We start from the raw sequence: 20,326 nt of genomic DNA, 5'->3' as shown, positions 1-20,326 counted from the left end.
CAACCCATCCTTCATAAATAGGGTTACTAGTATGTTTGTAAACATATACCATAACCATGGAAACGAGTTGGCCTCTGTGATGTCAGCTGAGCGCCACCTGTGACCACCGGTACGATAGACACTCTTGGTGAATTCTTCTAATGACCTGACCTTCGTGTTTTACTTTTCTTCCGAAAATAATCGTAATCTAAACATTACACTTCAGAAAACATGGTATAGAAATTTGAAATTTTTCCATTACCAACAAAATGAACATTTTGGATAAAAAGATCTTGATATTTTACGGTAAGTTGAAGCCTAAATAAATTAATGAATGTACTAGATTGGATTATATTCTACGATAGTAACATGTAACCTTTATAGTAATGTAATAATGTATACTAGCAAATCTTGCTTTGCTTACTTTAAATTTTGATTCCAGTATTATTAGTGGCGTGGAGTAGTTCAGCTGTTTGTGGCATCAAAAGTCGTGTCTGTCAAAGCGGAAAAGCACAGGTTTGTCAGTCTATGAGAGTGATCACTTGAATCGTGGAAATACGTCTTGTAAAGCGTGCAATTGGAAAACATGATCATATCATTCAACCACAGAATTACTTTATTTTAATTTTTATATTTATATTTTATTCCATTTTATTTTTGCTCATTTTAAGTCTCATGAATGTCGAATATTTGTTTTTTCTAAAATAAGGTTTTAAATTATGAGAGCGGTGAAGTGCAGTTAAATGAAATGAAGAAAACACATATTTTTATTTATATTTTTTAACTTTAGCTCATCCTGCTGTTAAATCAAAGCAGTTGCTGCTGCAGTATGTGTCCTTCAATTCGACGACGAGGTACTTTAGTTTCGCCTCTCGAGTATAGAGCGTGCTTCAATCACTGGAATCTATAAAGGAGTGAAGGGCCAAAAAAAGGTCACGCCCAGTTATTCATGTAGTGCCGATTAAGTCTTGCGCTTATATATTCAGTATGCACGTGTTTAGAAAAGCTGTCAAAACAGTGAAACTTGAAAACTACGGTGACCTATCAAGAGGCATGCAGCAAGTTAATCGACGAGTTGCTGCAAATAAGAAACCAGTTGCTGCATTCTAGACGAATTGCTGCAATTAAAAAATGACTAGTGCAAATAACGAACGAGGTACTGCAAAATAAGAATTTAACGAATTGTTGCAAATTAGAAAGGAGCTCAAGTAATTAATTGCGCGCATAATTGCTAAATATTAGCAAAACGGGATTTTATCTCTTTTTAAGAATATAGTGCCAAATTTATATTGATAATGCATTAAAAATAGTCTTATCTGGATGCAACAGGATTCGAACCCACTGACCAAAAATAAATAAAAAATCGATTCAACTTTGCCATACCCCCGAGACATCCGCAGAGCTGAGGCGTCGTATGGACTTCGGACCTGACGGCGATTAAATCCTTCTGCCCTTGGGTGTACGAATTACGCAAGAAAATGTTCTAGCCGAAGCATCAGGGGAGAGACCAGCCGGCCCCCAGACCATATCGGCTAATCCCTTGCATCTCTGCCACGCACGGAATCGGTTGAAGAAATACTGTTAAAAAGTCTAGTCTATTCGGTGCATTGTTTTCACGGCTATTGTTATGCTGATTCACCTGGAACCGTGGTCCAGTGGAAAAAACTTGGGATTCAATTCTATGACACAGAGTCAAGTCCGGTTGAGCGAAGTTAGTATATGGATGGGTGACCTGAAACTTGTATCGGTTTATTTTTTTTTGTTTTTTTTTTTTGTTTTTTTAAAATTTTTATTCAAGTTCTTTTTTACTCTTTCAATCGATTACAATTCTCGTTGAGAATCGCTGAAAATTAAACTGCTGGAGCTTTTAATCCGTGGCCGGCAGTCTGTTATCAGCGCCAAAATTAATTTTCTAAGTATCTCGAAGAAGGTGCAATCGCCAGCTGGAATTATTAACTGATGAAATTTTTTATGCCGTAGTTTCTTCCAGAAACAGCGCAAGACACGACAAAGCGATTAGCTGACTTACGATCCTTGATGAGTGACGTTAAACTAACTGGTCAAGAGGATGGGGTGCAGGCATACATTATACCATCTTCTGATCCACATCAAGTAAGCTATAACAAAACGATGTCTCCAAATGACCGCCAGCTGGTCAAAACACGAACCCGCAAACTGTATGTCCTATCAAGATTAAGAAGTGAAAACCCTCATGACAATAAAACACATCAAACAAACTCAACACACTTATGTGGCTAGTCGAGATCCAACCACTCAGCGATGAGACGCCCGGCTAGAAGCGCATGCGCATGCGCAGCGCAGGCATGCTATACCCAAACCTTCAATGAACGAGGTTCCAAGCAACATAACCAACTTAATCTTTAATCATTTGACAGACTGAAGATGTTGCATTAGAACACAAAAGGAGGGAGTTTATATCAGGATTCACTGGGTCACATGGTAAGAACCTCTTTTCCTCAGTCATATGTCACTTCCACTTCCGGTTCGAACATGTCTTGATAAAATTATCGGGTACTTTCTTATTCTAATACGCTTCTTATTCTGATACGTCTATCCAATCCATCTCATCCATCTATACTAGGAACGGCAATCGTAACGATCGACAAAGCAGCCCTGTGGACAGATGGACGTTATTTCTTACAAGCAGAGATGGAGTTAGATTGTAACTGGGAGCTACAAAAGGAAGGTAATGTTTTATTTGATTGTGCATTTACATGACAAGGTAAAGCGAAGAAAATAAGGAGCGGATTAAGAATTTTAAGACAAAATGTTCTGTGTGATGACGGGAAGGTAAGCTACATTAGAGCACTGATTCTTTCTCTTGAGTATTATGGCTTTGTTTAACTTAGCACTCGACAGGATACATTGATGTGGCTGCAACGGTTAATGGTTTTTAGCAATGCATTTATATTATTGTTATTGTAATGTGCAATTGATAATATCTTCATGAACTGCAAAGTATAAATTATTATTGAATTATCAATTATTAATATATAACTATAATGAATAAATTTGATTGTATATTAGGTCTTCCTTCTACACCAAAATTCGGTCAATGGCTGAAAATGGTAAGAATATTTCAGAATAAAAAGACGTAGTTACTATTCATTAAGTATGTCTTGTTTTCTAACTGTTTCCTCTTCTCATTCGGTAAATACCGCTGTGTTTTATGACTTATTTGTACAGGCTTAGCCTAGCAAATCGTTTTAAAAGTTAACTGTAATTTGAAGAATCATATACCAATGTTTTGAAATCCCACAGAATTTTAATGGTATCTGTGAATAGTTTACATATAGACGAAGCTAAGCCTGTACGAATGTCTATGATCTTCAAAATTGAGCAGTATGTACCGAATGCGGAACTGGTGTATTGACTGTTGCAAATTGAGTTTGTTTTGGGGGCCGGGAAGGCGCATCTTGAGAAACATTTTTGCCACCTTTACCCAGGTCTCCATAACCAAAATCCCATATATTAGTAATGAACCTTGATCACCCCTCTTTAGGCAGATTGTTCAGTGTTTATAAAGCTAATGGTGGACTTTTGATACTTGTAGAATATTCCAGCCAACGCTAGTGTAGGTGTCGATCCTTTTCTGCTATCAGTCTGTAAGTATCTCGGATGAAAATTGAGTAGTATTAATTACAGAAGGAAGTCATTACCAGAATAGTCTCCCCCACAGCCGCTTTCAATGTCGTCACGCAACGCTTCCTCCCCTCAGGGGAGAAAGCGTTGCGTGACGACACTGAAAGCGGCTGTGGGGGAGACTATTACCAGAAGCGTCCATCTTCTCCTTAGTAAGCCTTTACTAATTTGACTTTGAAGGCAACCACATTTCCATATAAGGTTTCCTTTGCCAGTCAGCCAATCACAGATCGAGCGTTAAAACTAACCAATCACGACTTAGTATTTAAGGGGAAAACCCGGGGGGGGGGGTACTCCCCTATATTTGCTATACGGGTATGTGTCGCCCTATAGGGTACTCAGCATCATTAAGGCATGGCTCTCAGATGAAAAACTGTTTAGCTATATCATAGCCAGTTTTCTACGAATCTTCCCCAAACTTGGCAAGTTAATGTCTTTTGTGAAAAGAAGGAACCTTAGAGCCTTGGTAACCATGGATACTAAGTCACGTGACCACAAGGCCGCCATCTTGGATTTTTAAACAAGCCGTTTGAAGACGTACCGAAACATCTTTAAAAGTCATGAAAATGCAGATTACTATTCATATTTACAATGCCTATATGGATCTAATTGGATATCTTGGAAAATATTTTAAGTTTAATTTTTAGAATATTTTCTATTTTTTCCAAAAAATTAAAAATATTCTAAAAATTAAACTTAATATAATTTCCAAGATTTCCAATTAGATCCATATAGGTATTGCAAATATAAAAAGGAATATGGATGTCAGGACTTTTGAAGTAGTTTCAATACGATTACAAACGATTTGTTTAAAAAATCCAAGATGGCGGTCTTGTGGTCACGTGACTTGGTTTCCATTGTAACAGATATGCGGTAATTGCTTGCCTTGAAGAATTACTACTACGAGCCAAATTTGGGAAAAATTCATAGCAAACTGTCAAAGATATGAATAAATAACTGATTTTCCATCACTTCCTCAAAAGAGCCATGCCTTAATGGTGCTGAGATGGTTTTTCGGCTTTTGGGTCTGGGGTAGGGTATCATTTTTTGACATTTCGTCTGGGATAGGGTATCATTTTAGTCTGGGATAAAGGTAACGATTTGGGCGTTTTTGTCTGGCGAATAGGCTACGCTTTCTGCCGACACAAAAACGATAAAAATGTTAGTAAATGTTGATTGCAATCGATTGTAAAACCGTATTTTCCGTCTTTTAGTCTGGGATAGGGTGTACAATTCTTAGTTTTAGTCTGGGGTAGGGTATGTAAAATCAAAATTTTAGGTCTGGGATAGGGTCAGGGTTTTGAGGTCCTGGCGGCACACCCCTACCCAAGTTGGGGTGGTAGTACCCCCCCCCCCCCCCCCCCCCCGGGGAGAAAAACAAATAGTGTTCACTGCAACACAGGCATTTGCATCGGATATTTTAAAATTATTTTTTAAGCTTTGTTATCATTTTGTTTTGTTTTCTAATCGTTTTTCTTTTTATATAGGTGATTGGGAAAAGCTTTCTACGGTATGTAATATCTTTGTACAATCTATTTATCTCTACCAACATCGTCCAGTAATTTAAGAAATCAGTTCATCACGTCGTGCAAGGTCTCTTTATTCCTTTAGACATCGCAATGCTTTGTTACCGGAAGCCCTTGTTTTAAAGTCCTTATTTTCCACTTTTTTCACAAGACATCACAATTCTTTGTTATTCTTGGCAAAGCCGTTTAATTAATTTTGTTTTATTGTTCCAGAAACTTCAAAGTCAAGACATCAAACTTGTACCGATAAAAGAGAATCTAGTGGATCGTATTTGGACGTCACGGCCGACAGGGAACAAGAAACCAATATATGTACTGGGACTTCAGTTTACAGGTAATGAAAGTAAATTACTCACTGATCATCATGAGTTGAGGGCTATTGTAGGCCACACTGTACTGTATTTTACTGTAACCATATTTAAGTATTATTATCAATATGAAATCGTCAATTCTAATATTTTTTTCCAAGGTAAATCCTGGCAAGACAAAGTACAAGATGTTCGACTGCAGATCCAAAAGAAGAACGCAACAGCCGTAGTACTACAAGCACTGGACGAAATAGCTTGTAAGTCAAATATTAATAAAAAATTACCTAGGACCTAGAACAGATCCCGGGGGAACACCACAGGCTGCATCAGTCGCGTAAGGAATGTATAATATTACAGTACAAACAAAAGGACCAAGCGCATAGCTGTGAGAAACCCCATGCCCACAACAACCGGTTACAGTGAGTTTGGCACTTACACAAGTTATATAGTAAAACTGAAAGAGGACCCAGAACAGTCCTCGGAGGAACACCACAGGTTACATCAAGTATTACATTCACATAAAAAGTGCATGCAGTAAAACCAAAGAGGACCAAGTCATTAGCTGTGAGGAACTCCACAAATAGCATTACAAGTAATACAGTAAAAGCAAAAGAGGACCCAAAACAGATATCTGAGGAATACCTCAAGTCACTAATTTTTCCTTTGTTCTCCGCAGGGACATTCAGCCTTCGTGGACATGATATCTCTTTTTCGCCAGTGTTTTTCTCTTACGCAATTATAACATTAAATGAAGCGATGTAAGTAGACACTTGCCACAGCAGATTCTGTTCTAATCCGACGTTCAAATTCCATAAAATTGTGCATTTTTCCGGCCCATTTTTCAAGATTGATGTCAGCATTAAGTAGCTAGAGATTTTAACATTATCTTTATTTGGTTGTTTTAAAAACAATCCTATGCCTTTTTCTAGATTATTTGTCGACAAGCAGAAAGTACCAAAGAATGTCGAACAACATCTCAACACTAATCTCTGCAGCACTACAGCCTTCTGTGTTAAGATTGAACCATATTCATCCGTGCTGAACGTCTTGCAGCAGCTCGCCAAAACGTCAGCCAACAAAATATGGGTATGTAATATACATCCCAGTAGAACCCTTGGGTACGGACATTTTTCTACCTCGGACGCTCCCTTTGTTCTTTTACAAACAGACCTCTATAAGACGAACATTTACGGACACTTCTCGGCAGCACTTTTTCATTCACTGACAAAACAGATCATGCAGTAAAACAGACTTCTATAATATGGACACCCCTCTATTATGGACAATTCCTTTAGTCTATTTTGCACTTATTTACTTATAAACAGACCTCAATAATACGGGCACCTCTATATAACGGACACTTCCTTTGGTCGCTCCTGAATAAACGTATTCACTTATAAACAGACCTCTATTATACGGACACCTCTCTATTACGGGCAGTTGGCTTCGTTGCTTCGGTTCCCACATGCTATAGAGGTTTGACTATAATTCCATTTTTCCATTGTTTTGTTGGTGATAAGACTGCTTTGTTATTGATATTTCAGATTACTCCCTCTTCTAGTTATGCTTTACGGATGGTAATTCCTGATGTAAGTACATTTTCTTGCTGTTTTTCGTTGTACTTGTTGTTGTCTGGAAACATCTATTCAAAAGTATTTTTTTCTTAAGTTATTCTGTTTTGAATTTTTTTACTCAGGATAAGTACGTCTCAGCAGCATCACCTGTAGCCTTGCCTAAAGCAATTAAGAATAATGTAGAGATTCAAGGAATGAAGAATGCAAATGTAAGATCTTATAATTTTAGGATATTGTTACAATATCACGGTCTCATCTTCTTCTTCTTTTTTTCTAATCCTAACCCAACGTTCGTTTTTTCTGGATTTCAGATCAGGGACGGAGTCGTGATCAGTGAATTTTTTGCCTGGCTGGAAAGAGAGGTACTCAGGACTCTAGCTATTCAAATTCGTACGAACGGAAAAACGGAAAACACAGTGCCCTCCACCCGATCACCCGTGTACAATTCCGTTTATTGAAAACTTACAAACTTGCAGCCCATTTGATAAAAATTCCGCACAAGACCGGAAATGACGTCTATATATATATATATATATTATAAACCTATTCCTTTGGTTGCTACTTCTTAGGTTCAAAACCAGTCACCTGATTTGACAGAAATATCTGCCGAGGAACAACTTTTAAAGTTCAGAGAGTATGTATATATTGCTGTATATCTATTCGTCCTTGGCTTTGTTCTATAGCCCTTTCAGTTCAAAGTGCATTCTGGTCTAGCTTGGGTAGAAATGACATCACTTATATGGCATGATAAACTAAAGATGTTTCTACCCAAGCTAGACCACAATGCACCATGTTCTCTATATCAGGAAAGGTCTATCCAACTTGAGTTCAAACAACACCCTATATGGCTCGATAATCCAAAAGTTAATACCCAAGCTAGACCAGAATGCACCATGTTCGCTATCTCAGCATGTCACAAAATTATATGTGCAAACTTTTTAAGTTATTACTTAACATTTCTCAACGCAGGCAGCAAGAAAATTTTATCAGTTTAAGCTTTGCAACAATCGCTGGGTTTGGCGAAAACAGTGCTATTATCCATTACAAGTGAGTCTGACATAATTGCTATTATAAGCACCTTGCAGCTCCTTTCCTCTCCTTTCCTCTCCTCTCCTCTCCTCTCATTGTAAATTACTAGCTATGTATTTGATTGCTTTTCATGACAGGGCAAATAACTTTACCAAGGTACAGATTACTGACAAAGGTTTTTTCCTGTTGGACACTGGAGCCCAGTACAAGTGAGTATATCGCGATATGAGAGATTTTCATTTCGCCAAATAGTAATGTTCTTGCTGAGATCGTTTGGCATCGCTTCGCAAGATACGAAATGATTTATCTTGTTTTCAGAGATGGTACAACAGATACAACAAGGACTGTGCACTTTGGGACACCGAACCAGCATGAAATTGTAAGTATTGACCTCTCGTAGCACGTCGGAATGCAGCTTAATTTGGAGGACATAACAATAGGTTTCCAGTTCTTAGGAGATTGAAATTCTTTTGTTTTGTCCAATCTCATCCATTTATCCAGCCATCGTTTTATTTTTTTTTTTTTCCAGGACAGTTATACCCGAGTTTTGATGGGACATATAGATATCGCAATGGCCGTCTTTCCTAACGATACTCACGGCAAGTAAAAATTCTACTCTCAACTTTGATTGACTAAGTATAGTCTAAAATTCCGCGTAAAGATTAACAAAAGCGAATAACCCCAGTTTGGTATAATTTTTGGTTGGTTATGACTAACAGGTCGTACTCTTGATGTATTCGCAAGGGAACCTCTGTGGAGAGTGGGGCTTGATTACAGACACGGTACAGGACATGGAATAGGTCACTTTCTCAACGTACATGAAGGTGAGTGTGTAACGTACTTTATTTCTGATATTTTCCGTCCACCCACACGCCTTTACTTATTGGTATTTATGTGAGCATGATTTGTATGGTGCATTCTGGTCTAGCTTGGGTACAGTTTTTATCCTTCGGACCATGACTGGTATTAGCCGTTCCGAGATTGAGGAAAAAGAACTGGGTCGAGTTGGCAGTGCCGAGTGCATTATGGGATTGTTTAGGGGACATATTTGGCGGCTATTTAGGAATGGTTAATTGTGTTGCGTGTGTCTCTTATGGATTAGGAGTATTTTTCTCTTTCATTTCAAGGACCTCAGTGTATTTCCCCAGGATTTCCATTGGAAGACGAGCGAGTTCTGACCAAAGGAATGATTCTATCTGACGGTAATAAATAGATTACTTTCACGTTGTAGTGCAGCCTTGTTGGCGGTATTCAACGATTATGTACCACAACATACCTGCAATACCTTTGTTGTTAGAATCTTTTCTAGATGCCTTCAATATCTAAAAAATAATAGTGATTATAGTTAAAAAAGTCATTGTAAAATTTTAAAGTAAAAAAAATTAAAATAAGAACTCTTCCCACACCGGGAATCGAACCCGGGCCACGGCGGTGAGAGCGCCGAATCCTAACCACTAGACCATATGGGAATCAGACGTCTTATACTATTATTTTTTGAGTTTTATTAATACAAATATTAAAGTATTTCAAGTATTATTCATAAAGGGCATTTAATTTCCCGCGGAATAGAAATGATTTTCTAAAACTCAATGAATCCTATGAATAAATCCTTTCCGGTCACGTGGTAACTTTGCCGTACATGGGCCTACGTCACACACCGCATTACCTCTTATGGCGGCGCGAAGCATTCATGCCGGAGATTTCAACTCCATCTGAACTGGAGGCAAAGTTAGATAAATAAAATTTTGTACACTAGGAATAAAGATTTCATTCTGCTTTCGGAATAATAGCAAACGTTTTTTCAATTTCCGCTGCGATCTGGAAAAAATATTTTGCGGATAATAGATGGCTTAATAATAATATATAATAATATCAGTACAATAATATCAGTCATTATCAGTTATTTCCTTTTTTTTAGAGCCTGGTTACTACGAAGATGGTCAGTTTGGAGTGAGAATTGAAACAGCAGTTTTAGTAGAATCTGCCAACACTCCCGTAAGTCACCACAACATACACTGATAGACTTCCGCCAAAAATAAGAGGGACAGAATCACCAACATGATCAAATTCATGGCGTCATTTGGCTACTACTACCAGAATCCCTTGCACGCTTTCATTTTTTCAGTCACTACAATAAAATAAGAAAGAAAATCCGCGAAATATTTTGGTCGTGGTGGTAAAATGACACCATCATGCAAACGGTATATTCTCTACTTTCACATCGCTCATAATACTTTCCATTCTGGGGGTTTTAAACCAATTAACAAAAAAACTGTCCAAAAATGAAACGTTATTCAGTCGAATATACTCTATACCTGCTTTAGTCTGTAAATATATATCTGATTATAATGCAGATTATAACTTTGTTTTTCATCCTGTTATTCCAATCTTTTCTCTTTTTTAGTTTAACTTCAACAAGCTTGAATACCTCAAATTTGAACCAATTGCTTTAGTAAGTAACGAAGAACGGTATATTCGTGGTGTGTGGGCAGCGGTTGAATTGTGGGCACATGCACGCGCATCTTATAATTAGCGGTAGAATTGTAAACTCGTGCGCGCATCTTATAATCAGTGGTCAAAACGTGGATTCATCTAATGATCATTAATTAAAATATCATTAATAATGTCCTTATATTATCTTTGTTCGTTTTTGTTTTTTAGGTTCCCTTTCAAAGAAAGCTCATCAATACGTTGCTGATGAAGCCTTCACAGGTGAGTTATCTCAGTATACTTCCCGGTTAGGACGTTCCTTTCCAAATCTGTTTGAGTAACCACAATACAATGGCTTCAAGGCGAGGTCAGTTGAATTAATGTTATATACACTATATTTTATCAAATCCAACCTCCACTTGGAGTCATTGTACTTGGTCATTAGAGCAGATTCAGGGAAAGAATTTGGTCAAAAGCGTTTGTGGTTCGCAAGGCAAATATTTAATTATGTAGGCACACGTGTAGTGTCAGCAGTTTGACATTCGAACGAGGCAAATGAAGTATACAGTTGCGCATTGTATTGACCCTTTCGCCTCATTTTCATGACTGTAAGAAGCCTGGACTGCAGGCTCAACTATATTAGCATAACTTAACTGTAATACTATGCATTTTGTTTGAAAAGCACGTTATGAAAGTCGCTTTCTGTTTTATCTTGAAATTCAGATTGCATGGTTGAATGAGTACCATTCTCGGACACGTACTCTAATAGGAGCTGAATTAAAGCGACAAGGAAAGATACAGACTCTACAGTGGGTGATAAAAGAGACACAAGCCATTCCATTGCCTGATTATAAATCTGTTACGATTAGTTAATGATGTTGGTATAGGTAATCATATGGTTTGGAGTACAATTAGGATTTAATTTGCACAAGGGGTTTTTCAAAGAGCTTCAAAATAGCAGGAGCAAATTATAATTTTTCTGCTCTGGTTAACTGCACCGCACTCAGCTAATCAGAATTGAGTAACTTATTCATGTACATGATTAGATCAGATATGTTAGCTAATGTTGGGGCGTTTAGCACATATTGATATGGTGATCCATTAGGGACGTGCTGCAAGTTAAACGAGTTGCTGCAAATAAGAAACGAGTTGCTGCATCTTAGACGAGATGCTGCTACAAAAAACAAAGGAGTTGCTGCAAATAAAAAAGTACCATATGAACAGAAATTATAGCAACATACAAAGAGAAAATATTGGGATCAAAACTAAGTGGAATCAGTAAAAGATCTTGTCAGTAAACTGTTCCCAGTTAGCAACTCGTCTAACTTGCTGAATGTCCTTATGGGTTAGGGTTAAGCGAACATGTGAGAAGATTCTAAACTGGGTTTTGTAAGAAAAATTAAAAGCAATTTCTAGAAGCAACGCATTCAGCAAAAAAAAACAACAACCACAAAGGAAAACAGACAGACAGACAAACAAACAAGCAAGCAAACTATACCTGTACAGGTTACAAACAAATAAAAGAAAATGTTAAAAGACAACGACAATAGCAACTCTAGCATTATATGCAAGATTATATCTTATCGAGTAGTGCTATAGATCACAATACTTACGCTTAATGTATAAAGAGTGTCCTTTTTGGACGGACAACATTTTTTGAAATAGGTAACATATATATTGAATATAATATCTTATATATTCTATTTCCTGGCTAAAGCAAGCATGCTTAAATAAAGTAAACCGCTGGCCGGTACAAATTGGGGCTCGCGAGTTTGTATATAAAGTTTTTATTTCATTTACATGAAGAAGGAAGCTGTAAAGATTGATTTGAATAAAGCAATGCTGACAAATGTGTCATTAAACAGAGAAAATGGCTGAACAACAGTAAATGTAACAAATGGCGTACAAATATATTTTTACAATAACTTACGAATTTCTCGCTCGCTGATTGGTTATTTTTTATCATCAATAAGAGGACAGACCGATAAAGCTGACGTCAACGAGCGCGCGCTCTTTCCGCTCTTATTGACAATAAATCGCGCCATCACATTGTCAAAGTAGTATGCGGATCCACTCGGCTACGCCTCGTGAATCCACACTACTTTGACAATGTGATGACGCGATTTATTGTCAATAAGAGGACAGACACATAAAAATCTGATGTCAATTTGTTAAATTGTTACAGGTTGTTGGGTTTATAATTGCTGTTGGTTCTTTTGAGAATAAATTCGTCAAATATTTTTCATTACGCGATCTCAGTGTTGTTATGTAGCTTGGCGTAGTCATAAGAGTAGACCATTTGCCGATGATAGTTATAGCAACCCTACAAAGATTCATTATTTCAGGTGTTGTTTATATCCGCCTACAAAACTTGTCTTATTGCCAAATTTTCTTATCCAAATATGAGTGATATCAATTTTTTTCTTTCCTTTTTTTCTTCATTTGTATGAAATGACAAAGTGTATTATGGAGTGTGTTGATTGTGGCAGCATCTTAGGACCGCAGCTCTCAAACATGTTGACTTAAAGCTATAATGAATTACATATTCAGTTTTAAACAAATATTTTCCTTATAACTGCGCTTAGTTATTAAACTTTGTCTGAGAGGGAAAAAAATTCATTATACTTTAAAATTGTAAGCTTGATTGATTTTAAAGTAAAAAAAAACATACAATAGAAGAAAGAGCCGAGTCAGAAGTATTAAAAACAACTTTTTGACAATGTCACTTCATGAAGAATTTAAAGCCGTCCAGCTGCCCTGTTGGTACCAAATATATGCTCGAACTTCTCAACAGAAACGATGATTCAAAGCAAGAGAAAGAAAATATAGATATAAAATACGAGTGAGTCAAATGATGAAAGAAGTTTTGCTAAACAATCCGCGGCTAAATGTCTTAGTTTCCGTGCTCATTCGTTTGATAATACTGGTCGTAGGATTGTTTGGAAATGGTTTGGTGGTGTTAGCTGTTTGGAAAAAACGCACATTACGAACGACAACGAACTTATTATTGCTGAACCTCGCCATTTCTGATCTTACAACTCAGGTTTTTTGCACATTGATGTTTATCCCGGAGTTTACGACATTAGGACATCGGCCCTGGTCTGATATCTTTTGCATTTTATTCGTCTCAACTAACGTACCATTAACGACAACTTTCGTGTCGATCTTGACACTGACTGTACTCGCTGTCGAGAGGTACCATGCTGTTGTAAAACCGATGAGAAGTGAAATAAGATTAAGGGAGGACACTGTAAAGTATGCTTGCCTCGCTGTTTGGCTTGCAGGGATTATTCTAGCACTTCCACTTTATATTTTTGGTCGGTATGATGAAGAATCAGGCAGGTGTCTCCATGGCTGGAAAGACGGTGTGTTTGGATATCAGAGCTACAGAATCTTTCTTGCTGTTATTATTGTTCTCCTTCCATTTCTCATCATCAGTTTTTGTTATGGCCAAATCCTTCATGATTTGTACTTCAAGAACAAAGTGGGACCACAGAACATAGCATTGCAACAAGAAACTCGTGAAAAACGTAAACTCTTTAAGATATCCATGACGGTGACCGGGGTTTTTGCTTTATTTTTATTCCCTTATGCTATTTTTAATGGTCTTAGGGATGATACGGGGAACTTGTGGTCAAGAGTTGCAAGGTTAGTTTTCTTCTCTCAGTCGGGTTTCAATCCTCTTATTTACTCGTTTCAAAGTACAAATTTCAGGCAAGCCTTCAAGGAAATCTTTGTTTGTCGAGCTTGTTAGCACGCCCTTGGAGAACTCAAGGAAGCAAGGAAGCAAGGAAGCAAGGAAGCAAGGAAGCAAGCAAGCAAGCAAGCAAGCAAGCAAGCAAGCAAGCAAGCAAGCAAGCAAGCAAGCAAGCAAGCAAGCAAGCAAGCAAGCAAGCAAAGAAAAACAATAAGTTATTCATCAAAATAGTTTACAAAATCAGCTAGCTCAGTTACTGTAAACAAAAAAACTTAAAAGTCGTTGCCACACAATAAAAGACAGCGTTCATAAGTTTACTGTTGAGTAGTGTTTTACCATAGAAAACTAAATGAAAATGTGCGTAAATCCGTAAACAAGTAAGATATTTAGATTGTGCCTGTCTTTTTGATACTTGTGTGTGTGTGTTCGTAAGGTGTGCTTTGTCTTTTTACATTAAAAAAGTCGTATCCAGTCGGACGTCATTCACATTGACTTTTTTAATCAAAGAAGCTTGGTAAAGGTATTGAGTCTCTCACTTGACACATTAAGAGGAAATGTTTTTCAATAATGAGCAATAATGGCAAAAAGCGCCAAAAACTAGACATTCGTATGAGTTTTGGTCCCAATTTTCGTTTTGGGTTAACACTCGAAACCTTTTTTTAACAGCTAGAAACTGATGGACTATGATGAAATACCTGCTTAAAGCGGTATTTTCAATCGTACAAAGATGTTTTGTTGCCTTTGTGTTAGAATGTTGCTTTGTCGGGCTTTTTTTACAGAAAATATTTGGGGGAAAAGCAAATGAAGGCCTAAACCTCATTTTCGAATAAAATTTTTGCTTTGGGTTAACACTTTGATTCCACTTTCGTCGGTCATCTCCACTTCCAAACAAGTTAAACTTTCTGAATAACAAGATTTTAGCCTTGTACAACAGCCTTTCTTCAAGAAAATAGTTTTTGGCGCTCACTGCTTGAATATGAAAAAAATTCTCTCTTAATAGTAAAAGTAAAATAAAAGCAGTAGATATAGAATAGGGGTTCTGCATCAATCAATTAAGGTTCCAGTGAGGTTCCATTGAGGTACCCCCCCCCCCCCCCCCTCTCAGGATCCTTACAGAGGTGACGTCATGGCTATTCTTACTACCCCTGTTTTTAGTTGGCTGGATTGTATTATAGTTCTCGCAGCACCTGTTTGGATATTGTCCTTTTTATTGTTGAACAAAACAACAATTTCACGATTTTCTATTTTGTTCTTGACTTGTAATTTATTCTAATCAAAGACAAAGAGACTCTTTCTTATTGAGAGATTAGTCTTCAAGCATGCTTTATTGTTCATCATATACTGTACAAACAAAGTCTGTGGAATACAGGCCATATATGTTGTTTTTTATTCTGTTATCAATAAATTAATATCCAAACACGTGCCGCGAGAACTATAATACAATCCAGCCAACTAAAAACAGAGGTAGTAAGAATAGCCATGACGTCACCTCTGTAAGGATCCTGAGAGGGGGGGGTACCTCAATGGAACCTCACTGGAACCTCAATTGATTGATGCAGAACCCCTATTCTATATCTACTAAAAGCCAATCATAGAGTGGTTTTCAAAAACCCGCGAAATACACTTTAGCGTATTACACTTTAAGTAATATATACAGTATTCGTGTCCGTGTTGTATCCGATATACAAACTCGAGGCGTAGCCGAGAGTTTGTATATTGGATACAACACGGACACGAATACTATAGATTACTTATCAAACTTCTAGGTTAGTTCTTTTGTGTTTCGCTAAAATTTTCAAGATAAAAGTGAATCTGGCCAAGAAAATCCATCTCAAAGTTTATGCAAATGAACAGGATTCTGTATCTGATTTACAGAACTCTTCACGGTCGTGATTTCTGTTGTGTTTCCTCATGGATTATTAATGAGTTTGATAATACACTTTATTGTACGCATTTTCTTTTGATTTTCCTTTGTGTTTTCGGTGTACAATTTATTACACCTTAGTTATTACACTTTGTTTTACGGGTTTTTGAAAACCACTCTATATGGTAAAACTATAGTTTTACTATGCATAGCAACACCGACGACTTGGAACTTTTATTCGTGGTCATTGAACGGAACTGTGTTTAAAAAGGAGTGTTCTGCAATTTCTTAATGTATGTCAAACTCAGCCTCACACCTCTCTCTCAAAGACCATTATTACATGTGCTCATGACTACTTTTATGCATTCATTATATTTGTTTACATCTACGAGACCTACGACCAAACGTTTTCTCGGGTCGAAATGACTCTACGTAAAAGAGAAATATTTTTGTCGATCACTTTCCTAATGTTATTATCGCTTGTTATGGTTTGTTATTATGATACTTTTTCGTGGAAAGTTCGAGTTGTTGGGACTTTAGACATCATCAAATCTCTAGCCGCAACACTGGAACAAGAAAGTAAAAACTCCTTGCCTTCTCAAAACACAGTTGAAATTTCAAGCAATCGAGAAAATGGTTCCAAAGCATCGCCCGATATGAAAATCATCTTGTTTTATACTCCATTTGGTTCCGTACCATTGCCATGGCCACATACTATTGGAAGAGAAAAAAACCTCACCGACTTCAGCAACCGACCTTGCAAAGTTTCGTCTTGTCAGTTTTCTATTTCTAAGGATGATATCTCCAAAAGCCATGTCGTTATCTTTCACGGCTATTCGACGCCCTCTCCTGAGGATATGAAAGCTCTTGTCCTGAAGAAACCCAAGAATCAGATGTGGGCTTGGTTTAATGAAGAAAGCCCTGCTCATACGGCAAACTATCAGTTTGAAAAGCTAAACAATTTGTTTGAATTAACAATTACTCATATGCAAGAATCCGACATTCATACTCTTTATGGCGAATACTTTAAGCTCGAGGATAACGCCAGGGCCGTAGCTGAAAAAAGATATGCGAATGAAAACTTTGCTAAAGGAAAAGATCGACTAGTTATTTGGCTTGCTAGCAATTGCGTATCTCTTCGACTGAACATCGTAAAGGCGATCGCCAAGCATATTAAAGTTGATGTATTTGGTCGTTGCCAAAAATACTTCTCTAAACAATCAGACAGCTGTTCACGAAGTAATCGAGAATGCCATAAAATAACCGAGAAATACAAGTTTTTTTTTATCGCTTGAGAATAGTAATTGTCGAGGATATTTAACAGAAAAATATTGGAAAAACGCTTTGGATAGAAATGTTGTTCCAATCGTTATTGCTGGAAGCTATAATAAAGATGTTTTAATCCCTGGTTCGTACATCGATATACTGGATTTTCCAAACGCCCTAGCATTGACAAACTATCTAAAGTACCTGGACAAAAATGAGACTGCGTATAACCAATACTTTGAGTGGAAAAAGAAATACAGATACACGACAGAGACGAACTGGATATGCGATTTGTGTGAGTATCTGCATAGAAACGAAACCAAAAAATCGTTTTGGAATATGAAGAAGTTTTACGGTGCAGAGGAGAATTGCTTTGCCGATGATTCTCGTATTCGAAACGTATGGCTAGAATCAAACAACCTGCTTCAAAATGTAATATTTTTCTTTATTACATTTATGATGGTATTAACGCTTATCATGGCTTACTATTACAACCCTTTTTCGTGGAGAGCTCGTGCTGTTCGCGCACTACAAATATTCATTTTGCAGAACATAATTATCCTTTAGAGTAGACTAGGAGAAAATTAATGGGTTATTTACCATACGCTTTCTAGAGTCAGTCCAGATAGGGAAAAACTGTGCCCTCGGCCTTGAAAACGATCCTCGAATTAAGGCATTTTCCCAATATTTTTGTATTAAATTCGTGGCTAAAATCATGAGATAATAATTTACAGATCTTCCGTGTAACCATAGTTAATATTAAATATGGTGTAACGGTCACTTCTTATGAATAATTATGAGTCAAAAAAAAATTCAAATGCGGAAAATTACAAAGAAAATCTGACATAGATAGATTTAAGTTTTATATATATGTATTTTATTGGAATGAACGAAACAACAGACCTGGAAGTATCTAGTGTTATATAACATATTGTGCATGCTAAAGTGTCTCGAACCCGATGTAGTCAATCATTTCGATTTTAAGAGGAACATTGATCAGAAAAAAACACCAAGAGAACTAATATACAGGTTTAAAATTTATCGCATTTGAAATCTCTACTTTTGAGAGCGTATTGTATTTTTCATTTTTTTTGTTCAGCGTTATTTTCGAGATTTCATTCAAATTGCACAGTTGGATAATAATAAAATCAGGTTGTCTGAGTTGTACATGTCTGGTCTTACTCTCCCCTGAAAACCAACCAAACATGCTAAAATAATAATAATAATAATAATAATGATAATGATGATAATAATAATAATAATAATAATAACTTTATTTACGTGTCGAAATTTTCTAGTTTACAATAAATTGTGAACTAATAGAGGACACCTATCTTCCTATCTTCCTATCTATACACTATAAAACTCCCTCCCATCCCATCTACTTCATATGTAATTTAAAAATAAGTAAAAAAAAACCGCAAAATAAATATCAGATAAAATACAATGTAAGAATATTATCAAAAAAAGACAAAACTAAAATATAAATAAATACATCAACTAAAAAAATCTCTAAGTATTGCATAAATAACAATTTTTATATCTCTCTGTTAAAATCCTATACGATCTCTATTTTAACTGTATCGTGACATTGATCCACACGTTATACCGTTAGAAGTATAAGGCCACAAGTGAGGAGTTTTCAAAGTCCTTTTTGATTTCTTGCTTGATAAAGAAGAAAACAAATGACAAAATAAGTGGAACAAATTTACATCCTCTCACTGATTACACTTCATCGTTTCTTTCTCATAAAAGCCATATTTTGAATTAACTTCAAAAAATAACTGCGTCAAAGTAATTTTTCTAGTGAGGTTAGACTTTTCACTATGATTTTACGTTGAAATACTAAGGCAAATTTTTGTCTCGATCCCACACTCCCCTTGATAAAAGTCCGATCCAGGTAGTAAATCCAGATTCGGATTTTCCACCACTTTGGATTTTTAGGCAAAAAGGGGCAAATTCTAAACGAGCAAGTCAAATGCGTATTAATAGTGTATTTGGTTTTGTTTTTGACGTTAAAAAGAAGTGGTTTTACGAGCATCAAAAATATCGATCCGCCGAAGCCATCACAAGCACACCTTACCCTCCCCCAAGGGACTGGGTGCTACATTTGGACTTTTGGCGGCCAAAGCTTTGCGCCAACCATATACAGATTGAAAAAAAGAGTGTTCTACTTCTGCAAAACCAGACCAAGAATGCTAAAATCTGATACAAACTCTGTTTTAAATTTATTTTTTGGCTGAAAAGGTCCGGGCGTGTAGATGAATTTTTCAGCTTGTTGTATTGGATCGAAAAGGACTACAGGACTAGTTTAGTTTGTGCTTTGAGTTTTTCGCAGTCATACTGCATCTACTCTACATAATTTTTTCATATTATAAGTGGTAGGAATCGTAAAAAATGGCTTCCAAATGGGTTTCAAAGTGAAGCCAAGATACAAACGGGGAAATACTACATCCCGGGCGGAGAATGACGCATTAAAATACAGTAAATGTATGTAATTTGGGCTGTGAGGGGGCCCTGAGATGCACTCTACGCCCGGGATATAATATTCCCATCGAAGCATACCATTCAATCACAAACCAAGCCCTGTTATTCTTATCCTTCCAGTTGGATATATCATTTACAAATTGTACAAGGAATCAAGGCTGATAAGGATGGTTTTCTAACTGCTACAGTTTTCATGGACGAAGCGACAAACAGCAAGTTTGAGAAGAGTTTTGGAGACATTTTATCTCGATGATAGACATGTATGTCTGAAGTTAAGTCGATAATTTAATTACAAAAATATATCATCACTTTGTGAAGTAGATGTTTAACCAAATAAAATTGAAGTCGTATGGTGCTTGTTCATAATTGAACGCGTTCAACAATTGAACAAAAGATGAGATTAGAACGCAAACTGTGGCGTCTCTATGGCCATGAATACAGTGGAAGACCCCGATAGCAATTTTATTTTCGAAGAAAAAATTCACTGGTAGATTAAAATAATA

At 36.8% G+C, this 20,326-nt stretch overlaps 2 protein-coding genes and 1 non-coding gene across 3 annotated transcripts; 2 read left to right on the top strand and 1 right to left on the bottom strand.

The window, feature by feature from the left end:
• The first annotated feature begins 248 nt into the window (after positions 1-248).
• Positions 249-12,577, top strand: LOC116305787 (xaa-Pro aminopeptidase 1). Its single transcript, XM_031715759.2, has 26 exons — positions 249-285; positions 422-495; positions 1,960-2,091; positions 2,376-2,439; positions 2,582-2,686; positions 3,028-3,068; positions 3,554-3,605; positions 5,130-5,152; positions 5,382-5,502; positions 5,638-5,733; positions 6,153-6,234; positions 6,406-6,562; positions 7,021-7,065; positions 7,173-7,259; positions 7,362-7,412; positions 7,620-7,684; positions 8,020-8,097; positions 8,217-8,288; positions 8,398-8,458; positions 8,609-8,678; positions 8,799-8,903; positions 9,207-9,281; positions 9,998-10,074; positions 10,484-10,531; positions 10,741-10,791; positions 11,233-12,577. The coding sequence occupies exons 1-26, from the start codon at positions 249-251 to the stop codon at positions 11,380-11,382; spliced, it is 2,019 nt and encodes a 672-aa protein (XP_031571619.2). The 3' UTR covers positions 11,383-12,577.
• Trnae-cuc (transfer RNA glutamic acid (anticodon CUC)) lies at positions 9,477-9,548 on the bottom strand. Its single transcript has one exon. It is a non-coding gene; the product is annotated as a tRNA-Glu (tRNA).
• A 757-nt stretch (positions 12,578-13,334) lies between the features above and the next one.
• Positions 13,335-14,342, top strand: LOC116305796 (QRFP-like peptide receptor). Its single transcript, XM_031715770.2, has one exon. It carries the CDS (start codon positions 13,361-13,363, stop codon positions 14,261-14,263), a length of 903 nt encoding a protein of 300 aa, XP_031571630.1. The 5' UTR covers positions 13,335-13,360; the 3' UTR covers positions 14,264-14,342.
• Positions 14,343-20,326: the final 5,984 nt, after the last annotated feature.

This window comes from Actinia tenebrosa, unplaced genomic scaffold (genome assembly GCF_029948245.1).
Source record: "Actinia tenebrosa isolate PJP-AT-01 unplaced genomic scaffold, QUT_ActTen_1.0 PGA_scaffold14__42_contigs__length_11649687, whole genome shotgun sequence".
NCBI classification, from domain to species: domain Eukaryota; kingdom Metazoa; phylum Cnidaria; class Anthozoa; order Actiniaria; family Actiniidae; genus Actinia; species Actinia tenebrosa.
This window is presented reverse-complemented; position numbering and strand designations above follow the sequence as displayed.